Source organism: Siniperca chuatsi, linkage group LG14, assembly GCF_020085105.1.
Source record: "Siniperca chuatsi isolate FFG_IHB_CAS linkage group LG14, ASM2008510v1, whole genome shotgun sequence".
In the NCBI taxonomy this organism is placed as follows: Eukaryota; Metazoa; Chordata; class Actinopteri; order Centrarchiformes; family Sinipercidae; genus Siniperca; species Siniperca chuatsi.
In genome coordinates, this window is record NC_058055.1 from 28466763 (window position 1) to 28482745 (window position 15983).

At 44.5% G+C, this 15983-nt stretch overlaps 3 protein-coding genes and 1 long non-coding RNA gene across 4 annotated transcripts in view; 3 read left to right on the plus strand and 1 right to left on the minus strand.

Annotated features, from left to right (window-relative positions):
- Window positions 1-570: 570 nt before the first annotated feature.
- Window positions 571-15983, minus strand: part of LOC122887786 — a 60984-nt gene continuing 45571 nt past the window's right edge. Inside the window, exon 7 of the transcript XR_006380606.1 lies at window positions 571-771. The gene's annotated coding sequence lies outside the window, so the exon portion shown is untranslated. The remainder of the gene's footprint in view (window positions 772-15983) is intronic.
- LOC122887782 (odorant receptor 131-2-like) lies at window positions 3012-5301 on the plus strand. Its single transcript, XM_044221287.1, has one exon. It carries the CDS (start codon window positions 3349-3351, stop codon window positions 4285-4287), a length of 939 nt encoding a protein of 312 aa, XP_044077222.1. The 5' UTR covers window positions 3012-3348; the 3' UTR covers window positions 4288-5301.
- LOC122887784 (odorant receptor 131-2-like) lies at window positions 10861-13136 on the plus strand. Its single transcript, XM_044221290.1, has one exon. It carries the CDS (start codon window positions 11204-11206, stop codon window positions 12140-12142), a length of 939 nt encoding a protein of 312 aa, XP_044077225.1. The 5' UTR covers window positions 10861-11203; the 3' UTR covers window positions 12143-13136.
- Window positions 14794-15724, plus strand: LOC122887787. Its single transcript, XR_006380607.1, has 2 exons — window positions 14794-15096; window positions 15202-15724. It is a non-coding gene; the product is annotated as an uncharacterized LOC122887787 (long non-coding RNA).

Sequence of the window (15983 nt, forward strand, 5' to 3'; positions counted from 1 at the left end):
AGATTACGACAGACTGATAGATCTTAATTACTTTCTTTCTCATTTGGTCCTGAATTTCTTTGGATCTCGGCATGCTGTCTAGTTTTTGAAGATCTTTCGGTCTACTTCACTTTGTCAGGCAGGTCCTATTTAAGTGATTTCTTGATTGAGAACAGGTGTGGCAGTAATCAGGAGTGGGTGTGCCTAGAGAAATTGAACTCACGTGTGATAAACCACAGTTATGATTTAACAGGTGGGGCTATAACTATTTCACACAGGGCCATGTAGGTTTAGAATTGGTTTTCCCTTCATAATAACAATCGTCATTTAAAAACTGTATTTTTTGTTTACTTGTGTTATCTTTGACTAATATTTAAATTTGTTTGATGATCTGAAACATTTAAGTGTGACAAACATGCAAAAGAATAAATCAGGAAGGTGGCAAACACTTTCACACCACTGTTTGTGTGTGTCGAGGTTATTATAGAAAACAAAAGCTTAATCTAATGGTCAAAACACATACAAAGGTCATTGTTAAACTGTTATGGTACACAGAGGCTGGACCCAAAAGCACAACTGACACAGAGAGAGTAGAAGTAGTTAGTTTCAGTTTATTGTAAAACACAAGGAATAACCAGGTGTGTGGAAATAATCGTCGTGAGCTAGCAAGAGTCTGGTGAGAGCAGGTAGGCGGAGCGAGGACAGCAGGCTGAGGTGGAGCAGCGGAGGATCCGTGGTGAGATCTTTCTGGAGAGCTGGTGAGTAACTCGGAGGCAGGTGGGAGGAATGAACCTGAACACAGGGAGTCAGAGACTTAGTCAGGGGTTCAGAAAACATGCAGGAAAATCTTTCAATGAGGCAAGTCAGAGGCTGAGGCGTAGTACCACTTGGGTAAACGGACGATCTGGCAAAGACTGGTGAGAAAAACCGGGTGGATATACTGCCAGGTGTTGATTGGTGGATGGAGAGCAGGTGAGCAGCAGCAGATGAGTAGCAGGTGTGTCAGTCTCTGACTGGAAGTTTACCTGAGGCCGCGCCCCGCCAGCATGCACATACACACGCACAAACACACATACAGACAAACACAGGAGGGGAACCAACAGACGACAAACAGACAGAGACACTAGGAATGGTACAACTGTACCATGACAGTACCCCCCTCCCCTAATAGGAGCCCCCTGGCGACCCAACAGGTTTGTCAGGTTGTAGCAAGTGGAAGTCCTTGATTAGCTGATTGTCTATGATCAATGATCGTGGAATCCAAGAGCGTCCAGAGGTACTGTAGACCCCTGCCTCAGCAGTGCATGTCCAGCAGCTGTTGGACCATCTAAATAGGATGGTCATCGATGATCTGGGCGAGTGGAGGACAGCCGGATTTGTGAGACAAGGAATGTGGGGTGGATTCTCATGGTACGAGGAAGTTTTAATTTGACCGCTGATGGGTTAATGACCTCTTCCACAATATATGGGCCAATGAACCGGGGAGCCAGTTTCCGGGAATCGGCCTTGAGGGGAATATTGTTGGCAGATAACCAGACTTTCTGACCTGGTTTCTATTCAGGACCTGGTGTCCGGTGACGGTGCGCGATGTGCTGGTTGTGGGCAGTGGAACGGAGTAGGGCAGCACAGGTCTCCCTGCAGATCTTTCAGCAGCGGCACAGTTGATGTTGAACTGAGGGGACCACGATCTCACTCTCCTGTGATGGAAACAGAGGGGGTTGATTACCTTAAGAGGCTTCAAAAGGTGACAAACCTGTGACTGCGCTAGTTAGTGCGTTGTGCGCGTATTCGTGCATGTTAGATGGGAACTCCAGGACTTGGGATTGGTGGCTGCCACGCAGCGCAGAGCAGCCTCTAGGTCTCTGTTTGCCCTCTTTCATTGGCCATTGGTTTGGGGGTGAAAACCTGATGAGGCTTACTGTGGCGCCCAGAGCTTGACAGAAAGCTTTCCAAACTTGAGAGATGAACTTGGGGCCCTGGTCAGAGACGATAGAGTGGAATCCCATGCAGGCGGAAAACCTGATCGACCATGATGTCTGCCGTCTCACAGCCTTAGAAAAACCTTCAAATACAGTTAGAATGACTGTGTTACCTTGGGACGGAGGTAGGCCGGTCGCAAAGTCCAGGGCTATGTGGGACCACGAACAGCTGGGAACAGGCAGGGGACATAGCAGCCCAGCAGGAGGACGATGAGAAGACTTTCCACGGGCTCAGATGGTGCAGGCAGCGACAAAAGCGCAAGTGTCAGCCTCCATGGTGGGCCACCAGAAGTGCCTCTTTAATAGGTCCAGGGAGCAGTAAATACCTGGGTGATTTAGAAGTGTGCCCCCATTGAAGCACCTGGGAATGTGCAGTATCAGGGACAAACAGACGGTCGGGTGGTCCATTACCCGGATCGGGCTGTGCTTGCTGGGCCTCCCTCACCTTGGCCTCAATCTCCCAGATGATAGATGCATGAGGATGGGAGAATGGCGTCTGGATCAGGGGAGGAGTCCTCGGCCGTGTATTGGCGAGAGAGGGCTTCCGGTTTGAAATTTCTTGACCCTGGCCTGTCGGTGAGGGAAAAGTTGAAATGGCCGAAGAACAGGGCCCAACGGGCCTGTCTAGGGTTGAGGCTTTTGGCAGATTGAATTTAGGCCAGGTTCTTGTGCTTGTAGTTGTTAATTTAATTATTAATCAGAGTTCCAACTTGATAGTTTAGTATATTTTATGAGATTCAGTCAACTGATTTAAATAAGAGAAATGATAGAGTGGTGCCACGAGGAACTTTATTAATTAAAGTTATTATTTATTATTATCACAAGCCTTCTTTTCACGACTGCAATGCAATTATCCTTTAAAGGAAATATCTAAAGTCATTTGCTTCCATGTCCATATTTACAATGATTTAAAAAATAATTACAAAAATAAACAGCACCACACTTCTCAAAATTATTCCACATTGAATAGATGCTGTTCTTTTGGTGATTATGGAAGACATGATAACATGGACCAGGGAATTAGAAAATAATGGTAGAGGAGTTACATCACCAATTACTAATACGTTACCCATGTTTAAACATGATGGTGTCGCATGAAGTGGGTGTGAGGACTGAGCTCATATATTCTGTGAAGGTAAGCAAACCCTGCAGACCAGCACTGCCTACATTGAAACCGACATGGCCTCTAACCTGCTAACTGTCTGCACAGGATAAATGTTTTTGGGTTTTGCTTGTGAACTCAACAGGCATCCCTACCCTTCCAGTGGATGGATGGAAGGATAGAGCTTCACCTTTATAGGAAAACAAACTCAACAAGATTAATTAGGCTTTTGTGCTCAAATTTTCATCAACAGCTTAATATTTCTGGATTATTAAATGCTTCTCTAAGATGTCAGATGCAAATCAGTTTCAGCCTAACATCACTGATGGACTGCAGTATCATGGATTACTGGGATTAGTGTTGTTTTCCACTCTGACAACAATGCCATGCTGTGTGTTTCTCTTCATTAATGGGACCATGCTATTTACCTTAAGGAGTAAAACGGTGTTTTGTGAGACCTCTCGTTATATTCTTCTGTATAACCTCCTTTTTGCTGACACTGTACTGCTGCTACATAGTCAGTTAATGTACCTACTAGCTGCTTGTAGAATAACATTGACGTATCCTGTGTGTGGTGCTCTCACCATGCTCGCTGATCTCACAACTGTGATCTCCCCTCTCACACTGGTGGTGATGTGTCTTGAAAGATATACAGCTGTGTGCTACCCACTGAGGCACACTACTTTCATCACCGTCAGAAACACAGGGGTGGCCATCATTGTGGTTTGGGCCTTCAGTTTACTAAATGTCCTCATTCAAGTTATTTTGCTATTAAATTTTCCATTTGAAGAATTGCAGAGCCTGCAGATGAAAGACTTTTGTGGCAAAGAAAGCATAATGCTTGATCCAATGTCTGATCTTTATGGAAAAGCCTACACTTATTTTCTGTTTGTATCAGCTGGCGTGGTAATCGCTTCTTCCTATATTGGTGTGATGATAGCAGCCAGATTGGCCTCCACAGACAAAGCTTCAGCCCGTAAGGCTCGTAACACACTGCTGCTGCATCTGGTGCAGCTGGGCCTCAGTCTCTCCTCAACCATTTACTACCCATTGCTCATAGCTATCTCAGAGGTCCTGGACAGGATAATATTTGTGCGCATCCAAATTGTCATTTACGTGTGTATTATCATCTGCCCAAGATGTCTGAGTTCTCTCATCTATGGTCTCAGAGATCAGACCATCAGACCTGTCCTCGTGTACCATCTCTGCTGTCAGAGGAGACGCTGACTTTTCCTCTCAATCGTCCCAGCCAAGGCAATAATCAGCATACTTATCCATTTATAGATAAATATCATTTTTAACAAAATGTCTTGATTTGTTAAAAATTTAAACAGAGAACGACACTTTTTAAAAGTAAAGTGAGATACCCCCCCCCTCTCCATTTCACTCTATTGAAGACACAAGTATCAATTACTTTTGTTTCTTGGGTTTTTATGTCTATAGATTAGATTGATTTTATTGTCTACCTCAGTGGAAATGTATCTTTAGCTTCTCCAAAGTACAGCAAAGGCACATACAATGCACATAACACAGCAGACCATTAACTTTATATTTAATATTTGTTTGTATTTCTCTGTTTTTTGTCTGCAAGTCCTGCTGTACCATGGAACCTACATCACACACAACATTCAACCAGACACACACCTATATCAGCATTAATGCCCAGTTCCTTATAATAACCTTTTCAACATGTCATCAAAATAAATAAAAGTTTTGAATCACTTGGCTAAACTGCAAGCAGATACATGCTTATTACAAGAAACACACCTCAGAATCAGACTATAATGAATTAAAATCATCAAAATTCAATCACTTATTGTTGGCTCACTGCAACATGAAATAAAGAGGTGTGTGCATTTTAAGGCCAGCAAAAACATTGTTTTATCATGCATTGGTCAATTTTGATATTTTGGGCTATTTTACTTCCATAACATGCCTTCTTTCAGACTAGTGGAAAGAAAACGTCCAAAATACACATTTAGGTGTTTATTTTACACTTTATCTCTTTGCATCTGTAGATTTCTCCTAAATTCACCATAAGTGAATGTGTGTCAAAGAGTGTGTGTGTGATTGTGTTACTGTTCAGTTGAAGGCCATACTATGTTATTCAGTTATCAGTTTTGATGTGTTTTAGATGTTCTATATTGCTTTTGCTAAGGATTTGATTACATATTGTGTCTGTAAAAAGTGGTTTCCAATAAAAATGTATGGAAGTTTACAATACACATCTTTAAACACCGATTTCTCTAAATGAGTTTTTGAGCCTATATTTTGAAGGTTGTTACAGAGGGGTTTGTTCATACATCATTCATAGCCTGATTTATATAACATTTTCTTCCTATAAACCTTCAAGTTTTAATGTCTGTCGACAGTATTTTTTGATTTATGGAGTGATAAAAAGAGATATCCAAAATTCCCTCTGTAACAGCCTTTAACTCTAACATGTCAACAAAATGAAACAAGAATTTTGAACCTGGCTTCATCCAATGTTCAGATTTCTGGAAATGCAAATTAGTGCTTATGCAATTAGATAATGTCTCATTTGCATATTTAAATATACAATTTCAGAAAACGTAATAAAAAAAATAATTATCTTAATGTAAGTAATCAACTGGGGAACTTTCATGGTGATATTAGTTTAAATGTCTACTTTATTCAACTGTAGTGTCTTAACGCCACCATCATAGATCCTGAAAGACGTTTTATCATCGTAAACATATCAATCTACACAGGCCCAAACACAGATGACTCATCCTTTTTTCATAATGTTTTGTTTGCCATCTCAAAAATTCCCTTGTGGGTGTGATGGTGCTGTCATCACAGCAGGTGACTACAACAGGTACAGCACGAAGGAGGAAGATACAACTGGATAGTACTCCACTTCTTTTATCCGACTGCCCATGTTTACAGTCAGACAATAGATCTGTGACCTACTGTTCACAGTTTTCAATCAACCACGACGGGTTAAATAACTGTGAGACATGTGGCTAGTCTGTGGTTCTACCACTACATCTACCCACACATATGTGTGTTTGTATGGGTCAAGGTTATTATAGAAAACAGAAGCTGAAACTAATGGTCAAAACACATACATAGGTTATTGTTAAACTGTTATGGTACACACAGGCTGGACCCAAAAGCACAACTGCACCCCCCCTCAATCGGATCCCCCTGGTGACCCAACAGGTTTGTCAGGATGTAGCAAGTGGAAGACCTTGATTAGCTGATTTTCCATGATGAATGATTGTGGAATCCAAGAGCGTTCCTCTTTACCATATGCCTCCCAGTCCCAGTATGATCAATGTCCAGCCTAGGTCACTAAACTGGACATTGATCATTACATCTCTACCATAATTGAATAATTGTGCAATATTCTGTGTACTACTCCCGTGCAATATTTGTTTTCCCATGTTAGTTTTTCATATTTATTGTTATTGATATTATATACCTCTATTACTCTCGACAGTACATGTACCTCTGCTTATTACTTATTTTATTTTGTTACATTGTATTATTATACTGTATTATCATCATCAACCGGAAAACCCACTTGGTACTTGACACTTAGTTTATCTTATACTTATACCGACCTGATACATAATTTATTTTCTGACCTGTCTTTATAGTGTTTTATAGTGTATCATATTGTTTGCTAGTACTTTCTCCTGTGTGCACTGACGTAAAGGCGAGCTACTGTAACAAAGAGTTTCCCTATGGGGATCAATAAAGTATTTCTGATTCTGATGTGCCGGTAATCAACCGCAGCCGGGAGATCGGGGAGCCGGCCAGAACACAGACACACACTTACATAGACAACAACAGACAGGGGACAGCCAAGAAACACGAGGGAGGGCAGATACAAAAGAGTACAAGAGGATCAGGGGGCATAGTGGCTAACTATGACAGGACCCCCCCTCTAACGGGCGCGTCCTGGCGACCCTCCCGGGCTTTTCAGGGTGAGCCTGGTGGAACTCCCGAATCAACCGTGGGTCCAGGATGCGGGAGCGAGGAACCCAGGACCGCTCCTTGGGACCATATCCTTCCCAGTCCACCAGATACTGGAGCCCCCTACCTCGCTACAGGTTTGATTTGTCAAACATGAAAGGTCAGATGGACCCTCGTAGATTGAGGTAAATGGAGTCTCACAGCGGTGGGGCTAATGATACGTTCAATTATGAACGATCCAATGTAGCGGGGGGATAATTTTTGGGATTCTGTATTTAATGGAATGTTTCTAGAAGATCTGACCTGGCTCGTAAGCGGGTGCTGGAGTCTTACATCGATCTGCGATCTCCCGATTCCGTTCTGATGACCGACACAGCGCTGCTCGGGTCTCTCGCCATACCTTGTGGCAGCGGCGAAGATGGTGGTGAACTGATGGAACCCCCAGCTCCCTCTCCTGGGATGGGAAGAGGGGGGGCAGGTAACCTAAAGACGCCTCGAAAGGAGAGAGACCAAAAGCAGAGCAGGTTAATGAATTATGGGCATATTCAATCCAGGCAAGGTGGGAGCTCCAGGTCGACGGGTTTGCGGCAACCACGCAGCGCAAGGCGGCCTTGAGGTCCTGGTTGGCCCTCTCAGTCTGACCATTAGACTGGGGATGGAACCCTGAGGAGAGACTGGTGGTTGCCCCCAGCGCCTGGCAGAAGGCCTTCCACACCTGGTAAACGAACTGGGGCCCCCGGTCAGAAACTATATCCAGGGGTATGCCATGTAGACAGAAGACATGTTGTACTACGAGGTCAGCCGTCTCTCGGGCTGAGGGAAGTTTGGTTAAGGCTATGAAGTGGGCCGCCTTCGAGAAACGATCCACAATGGTGAGGATGGCGGTATTGCCATGTGAACGGGGAAGACCGGTGACGAAATCCAGGGCAATGTGTGACCATGGACGACCAGGGATGGGGAGAGGTTGACGTAGGCATGCTGGTGGCTTATGTGAAGTCTTGCCTCGAGCGCAGGTGCAACACGCAGCGACAAAGGCCTGGGTGTCGGCCTCCATAGTCGTCCACCAAAAATACCTTTTTCAAAGTGAAAGAGTACGGGTCGCTCCGGGATGGCAGGCGAAGCGTGAGTTGTGTCCCCACTGTAACACCTGGGAACGGACTGAGTCCGGGACGAACAGTCGATTCGGGGGGCCGCTCTCACAATACACTCAATCTCCCATGTGATGGCAGCTCCTACGCAGGTAGACGGGAGAATGGCATCTGGTTCGGGGAAGCTGTCCAAGGTATAATGTTGCCGGGAGAGGGCGTCTGGCTTGGTGTTCTTAGACCCAGGGCGATAAGTTAAAGTAAACTTGAAGCGGCCAAAGAACAGGGCCCAGCACGCTTGGCGGGAGTTTAACCTCTTTGCTGTCTGAATATACTCCAGGTTTTTATGATCGGTCCATACAATAAAAGGCTGCTGTGCTCCCTCCAACCAGTGCCGCCACTCCTCTAGGGCTAGCTTGCCCGTGAGAAGCTCTCTATTTCCGATGTCGTAATTTCATTCGGCCGGAGAGAGTCGTCACGAAAAGAAGGCGCACGGGTGGAGTTTCTGGTCTGTGGGGGAGCATTGCGAGAGGACGGCTCCGATGCCGATGTCGGAGGCGTCCACCTCCACAGTGAATTGTCGTGAGGGGTCAGGTTGGATGAGGATGGGAGCCGATGTGAAAAGGTCCTTTAAACGGGTCCAGGCCGCCTCACCTTCCGGGGTCCAGGAGAAAGGGCTCTTGGGGGAGGTGAGACTAGTCAATGGCGCTGCCACCCAGCTATAATCCCGAATGAACTGCCGATAGAAGTTTGCAAATCCCAAAAAACGCTGTAGTTGTTTGCGGGTGGTGGGTCTAGGCCACTCTGCCACCGCTTGCGTCTTGGCGGGATCAGTCCTCATCTGACCGCTCTCCAGGATATACCCCAGGAAACTTACTGATCGGACGTGGAATTCGCATTTCTCCACCTTGACGAATAACCGGTTCTCCTTTGTAGTACTTGCCGGACATGGAGGACGTGGCTGGAATTGTCCGGGGAGAAGAAAAGTATATCATCCAGGTAAACGAAGACAAAGTCAATGAGGAAATCCCGTAGCACATCATTCACCAGAGCCTGAAAGACGGCCGGGGCGTTCGTGAGTCCGAATGGCATTATAGGTTCCTCCTCTGGGTCGGTTGTGGTTGGCGAGCTAGCAATAGCCGGAGACGGGTTGGACACTCTGGTACGGGGATGGACGGTGGTAGCCGCATGGCGAGCAGGAAGGGGACGAGAACGGTTGGTGCGCTCCCGGTACCGCTCACTCATGCGATTATCCAACCGAATGCACAAGGCCACCAATGCATCCAGCTCAGAGGGTTCCTCGCAGGCGGCTAGCTTGTCCTTAAGGGTGTCGTTTAGACCAGCGATGAATGCGCTGATAAGCGCCTCCTCGTTCCAACCGGAGTCCGCGGCGAGGATGTGGAACTCCACGGCGTAGTCTGCTACGCTGCGGTCCCTCTGCCGGATCCGCAGCAGCCGATTAGCCGCGTTTCCACCATCCACAGGATGGTCAAAGACCCTTCTCATCCTCTCCAGCAAGTCAATGTAAGACAACGATGAGAGGGGTTGCCGAGCATGAGTAGCCTCCGCCCATGCTAATGCTCTGTCCCAGAGTAAACCCACTATAGTTCAATTTGGACTGGTCAGAGGCGAAAGTGACTGGGCGTTGACTAAACACCAGTGAACATTGCAGCAGGAATCCCCTACACTTCGTGACGTCACCGGAGAACGGAACAGGATCAGAGGCGTGGGATTCCCGGGGGTGAGGGGCCGTCGGAGGATCCGCAGGTGTGGGAGGTGATGCCGACAGAGCCGTCGAGGAGAGTTGGGTGGCGAGTTGGGACACCTGCTGCGTCAGCTGCGTAAGCAGAGTTACTATGGCCTGATTGCTGTCGGCGAGAGCCCGAATTATCTGCTGATACTGTCCCAGAAGAATCCCTTGGCTTGTTATCGCCTGGTGGAATGGGTCTCCATCCGGGTTTGCGTCCGCGGGGTCCATGTTGGCCAGATCGTTCTGTCGGAGGACCAAACTGGGGACGCACACTTACATAAACAGCAACAGACAGGGGACAGCCAAGAAACACGAGGGAGGGCAGATACAAAAGAGTACAAGAGGATCAGGGGGCATAGTGGCTAACTATGACAGGATCGGGCTGTGCTTGCTGGGCCTCCCTCACCTTGGCCTCAATCTCCCAGGTGATAGCAGGAATGATGCATGAGGATGGGAGAATGGCGTCTGGATCAGGGGAGGAGTCCTCGGCCGTGTATTGGCGAGAGAGGGCTTCCGGTTTGATATTTCTTGAACCCGGCCTGTAGGTGAGGGAAAAGTTGAAGCGGCCGAATAACAGGGCCCAACGGGCCTGTCGAGGGTTGAGGCTTTTGGCAGATTGAATTTAAGCCAGGTTCTTGTGCTTGTAGTTGTTAATTTAATTATTAATCAGAGTTCCAACTTGATAGTTTAGTATATTTTATGAGGTTCAGTCAACTGATTTAAATAAGAGAAATGATAGTCAGAGTGGTGCCACGAGGAACTTTATTAATTAAAGTTATTATTTATTTTTATCACAAGCCTTCTTTTCACGACTGCAATGCAATTTTCCTTAAAAGGTAATGTCTAAAGTCATTTGCTTCCATGTCCATATTTACTATGATTTAAAAAACAAATCCAAAAATAAACAGTACCACACTGCATAAAAATATTTCATATTGGCTAGATGTTGTTCTTTTGGTGATTATGGAAGACTTGATAACATGGACCAGGGAATTAGAAAATAATGGTAGAGGAGTTACATCACAAATTACTAATACGTTACCCATGTTTAAACATGATGGTGTCACATGAAGTGGGTGTGAGGACTGAGCTCATATATTCTGTGAAGGTAAGCAAACCCTGCAGACCAGCACTGCCTACATTGAAACCGACATGGCCTCTAACCTGCTAACTGTCTGCACAGGATAAATGTTTTTGGGTTTTGCTTGTGAACTCAAAAGGCACCCCTACCCTTCCAGTGGATGGATGGAAGGATAGAGCTTCACTTTTATAGGAAAACAAACTCAACAAGATTAATTAGGCTTCTGTGCTCAAATTTTCATAAACAACTTAATATTTCGGGTTTATTAAATGCTTCTCTAAGATGTCAGATGCAAATCAGTCTCAGACTAATATCACTGTTGGACTGCAGTATCAGGGATTACTGGGATTAGTGTTGTTTTCCATTCTAGCTACAGTGCCATGCTGTGTGTTTCTCTGCATTAATGGGACCATGCTATTTACCTTAAGGAGTAAAACGGTGTTTCGTGAGACCTCCCGTTATATTCTTCTGTATAACCTCCTTTTTGCAGACACTGTACTGCTGCTACAGAGTCAGTTAATGTACCTACTAGCTGCTTGTAGAATAACATTGACGTATCCTGTGTGTGGTGCTCTCACCATGCTTGTCGAACTCACAACTGTGATCTCCCCTCTCACACTGGTGGCGATGTGTCTTGAAAGATATGTCGCTGTGTGCTACCCACTGAGGCACGCTACTATCATCACCGTCAGAAACACAGGGGTGGCCATCATTGTGGTTTGGGCCTTCAGTTTACTAAATGTCCTCACTCGAGTTATTTTGCTATTGAATTTTCCATTTGAAGAATTGCAGAGCCTGCAGATGACAGACTTTTGTGGCAAAGAAAGCATAATGCTTGATCCAATATCTGACCTTTATGGAAAAGCCTACACTTATTTTCTGTTTGTATCAGCTGGCGTGGTAATCACTTCTTCCTATATTGGTGTGATGATAGCAGCCAGATCGGCCTCCACAGACAAAGCTTCAGCCCGTAAGGCTCGTAACACACTGCTGCTGCATCTGGTGCAGCTGGGATTCAGTCTCTCCTCAACCATTTACTACCCATTGCTCATAGCTATCTCAAAGGTAATGGACAGGATAATATTTGTGCGCATCCAAAATGTCATTTACGTGTGTATTATCATCTGCCCAAGATGTCTGAGTTCTCTCATCTATGGTCTCAGAGATCAGACCATCAGACCTGCCCTTGTGTACCATCTCTGTTGTCAGAGGAGACGCTGACTTTCCCTCTCAATCGTCCCAGCCAAGGCAATAATCAGCATACTTATCCCTTTATATATAAATATCATTTTTAACAAAATGTCTTGATTTATTAAAAAACAGAGAATGGCACTTTTTAAAAGTAAAGTGGGATACCCCCCACTCTCCATTTCACTCTAGTGAAGACACAAGTATCAATTATTTTTGTTTCTTGGGTTTTTATGTCTATAGATTAGATTGATTTTATTGTCTACCTCAGCGGAAATGTATCTTTGGCTTCTCCAAAGTACAGCAAAGGCACATACAATGCACATAACACAGCACACCATTAACTTTATCTTTAATATTTGTTTGTATTTCTCTGTTTTTTGTCTGCAAGTCCTGCTGTACCATGGAACCTACATCACACACAACATTCAACCAGACACACACCTATATCAGCATTAATGCCCAGTTCCTTATAATAACCTTTTCAACATGTCATCAAAATAAATAAAAGTTTTGAATCACTTGGCTAAACTGCAAGCAGATACATGCTTATTACAAGAAACACACCTCTCAGAATCAGACTATAATGAATTAAAATCATCAAAATTTAATCACTTATTGTCGGCTCACTACAACACGAAACAAAGAGGTGTGTGGATTTTAAGGCCAGCAAAAACATCATTTTTTCATGCACTGGTCAATTTTGATATTTTGGGCTATTTTACTTCCATAACATGCCTTCTTTCAGACTAGTGGAAAGAAAATGTCCAAAATACAAATTTAGGTGTTTATTTTACACTTTATCTCTTTGCATCTGTAGATTTCTCCTAAATTCACCATAAGTGAAGGTGTGTCAAAGAGTGTGTGTGTGATTGTGTTACTGTTCAGTTGAAGGCCATACTGTGTTATTCAGTTATCAGTTTTGATGTGTTTTAGATGTTCTATATTGCTTTTGCTAAGGATTTGATTACATATTGTGTCTGTAAAAAGTGGTTTCCAATAAAAATGTATGGAAGTTTACAATACACATCTTTAAACGCCGATTTCTCTAAATTAGTTTTTGAGCTTATATTCTGAAGGTTGTTACAGAGGGGTTTGTTCATACATCATTCATAGCCTGATTTATATAACATTTTCTTCCTAAAAACCTTCAAGTTTTAATGTCTGTCGACAGTATTTTTTGATTTATGGAGTGATAAAAAGAGATATCCAAAATTCCCTCTGTAACAGCCTTTGACTCTAACATGTCAACAAAATGAAACAAGAATTTTGAACCTGGCTTCATCCAATGTTCAGATTTCTGGAAATGCAAATTAGTGCTTATGCAATTAGATAATGTCTCATTTGCATATTTAAATATACAATTTCAGAAAACATGTAATACAAAAAATAATTATCTTAATGTAAGTAATCAACTGGGGAACTTTCATGGTGATATTAGTTTAAATGTCTACTTTATTCAACTGTAGTGTCTTCCATAACGCCACCATCATAGATCCTGAAAGACATTTTATCATCGTAAACATATCAATCTACACAGGCCCAAACACAGATGACTCATCCTTTTTTTCATAATGTTTTGTTTGCCATCTCAAAAATTCCCCTGTGGGCGTGATGGTGCTGTCATCACAGCAGGTGACTACAACAGGTACAGCACGATGGAGGAAGATACAACTGGATAGTACTCCACTTCTTTTGTGCAACTACCCATGTTTACAGTCAGGCAATAGATCTGTGACCTACTGTTAACAGTTTTCAATCAACCACGATGGGTTAAATAACTGTGAGACATGTAGCTAGTCTGTGGTTCTACCACTACATATACCCACACATACAGTGGTGTGAAAAAGTGTTTGCCACCTTCCTGATTTCTTATTTCTGTCACACTTAAATGTTTCAGATCATCAAACAAATTTAAATATTAGTCAAAGATAACAAAAAATGCAGTTTTGGAATGAAGGTTGTTATTAATGGAAAACAAAATCCAAACCTATACGGCCAACTGCAATCAAGCGTTTGTGATAACTTGCAATGAGTCTTTTACAGCGCTGTGGAAGAATTTTGGCCCACTCATCTTTGCAGAATAGTTGTAATTCAGCCATATTGGAGGGTTTTTAAGCATGAACTGCCTTTTTAAAGTCATGCCACAGCATCTCAATAGGATTCAGGTCAGGACTTTGACTAGGCGACTCCAAAGTCTTCAATTTGTTCTTCAGCCATTTAGAGGTGGACTTGCTGGTGTGTTTTGGATCATTGTCCTGCTGCAGAACCCAAGTTCGCTTCAGCTTGAGGTCACGAACAGATGGCCGGACATTCTCCTTCAGGAGCTTTTGGTAAACAGCAGAATTCATGGTTCCAGTTGTCTTGTCAGTCCACAGAGTATTTTCCCAAAAGTCTTGGGGATCATCAAGTTGTTTTCTGGCAAAAATGAGACGAGCCATAATGTTCTTTTTGCTCAGCAGTGGTTTTCGTCTTGGAACTCTGCCATGCAGGCCATTTTTTGCCCAGTCTCTTTCTTATGGTGGAGTCATGAACACTGACCTTAACTGAGGCAAGTGAGGTCTGCAGTTCTTTGGATGTTGTTGTGGAGTCTTTTGTGACCTCTTGGACGAATTGTCACTGCGCTCTTGGGGTAATTTTGGTTGGCCGGCCACTCCTGGGAAGGTTCACCACTGTTCCATGTTTTCGCCATTTGTGGATTATGGCTCTCACTGTGGTTCGCTGGAGTCCCAAAGATTTAGAAATGGCTTTATAACCTTTCCCTGTCGTGGTTAGTCACCATGCTGGGTGATCCCTGCAGTATTCTGTGCAGTTTTCCCTCTCCCTGTGTGTGTCCTCCGTTTGTCTGTAGCATATCTGTGTGCTCCGGCTCCCCGGGCTTCCACCTGCTGCTGATCACCGGCGCACCTGTCATCAATCATCATCAGTCTCCACAGCATAAAGACCGCTCTTCCTCATCTCCAGTGCCAGATTGTCTCCGTATACCTGTGCGAGCTTACGTAACGGCCCTTCCATCCACACAGCTAAGTACAGTTGTAGCTTTGTCTAGTAATGGTGTGTTTTTTGTAAAATCTGGTTTGCTTCTGCCGCAGACATCCCTCTCGCCGGTGATCACAGCCACGTCACCTCACAGATCTCTGCCAACCTGTTCGCCCGTCCTGTTCCTGCTCATCCAGCTAACCAGCGGTCTCCCTGCTCAGCCAGCTAACCAGCAGTCTCCCTGCTCTGCCAACTAACCAGCGGTCTCCCTGCTCAGTCAGCTGACCAGCGGTCTCCCGGCTCTGCCAGTTAGTCAGCCGTCTCCCTGCTCAGTCAGCTAACCAGCGGTCTCCTAGCTCCTCCGGTGAAAACCCTGTGCCACTCGGAGCCAACTCACGCCATTCTACGGAGCCGTTGCTGGCCTCACATTGCCATCCTCTGTTCTTGGTTCCGTGCAGTTTCGTCCAGGAGTGAGTTCACCGCTTTCCCAAGAGCTGTAGTTCCTGGAGTGAGTTCACCGCTTTTCCAAGAGCTGTAGTGGACAGCTCTTATTCCACCCTCGAGAAAAGACTTTTCTTTTTCTTTTCTAGCTTTTGCACTAACATCTGTGTGAATAAAAATGAACTTATCTCCTCACTCCTTGTGTTCTGCATTTGTGGGTTCTGACCTGTACATTACGACAGACTGATAGATCTTAATTACTTTCTTTCTCATTTGTTCCTGAATTTCTTTGGATCTAGGCATGATGTCTAGTTTTTGAAGATCTTTCGGTCTACTTCACTTTGTCAGGTAGGTCCTATTAAAGTGATTTCTTGATTGAGAACAGGTGTGGCAGTAAACAGGAGTGGTTGTGGTTAGAGAAATTGAACTCAGGTGTGATAAACCACAGTTATGT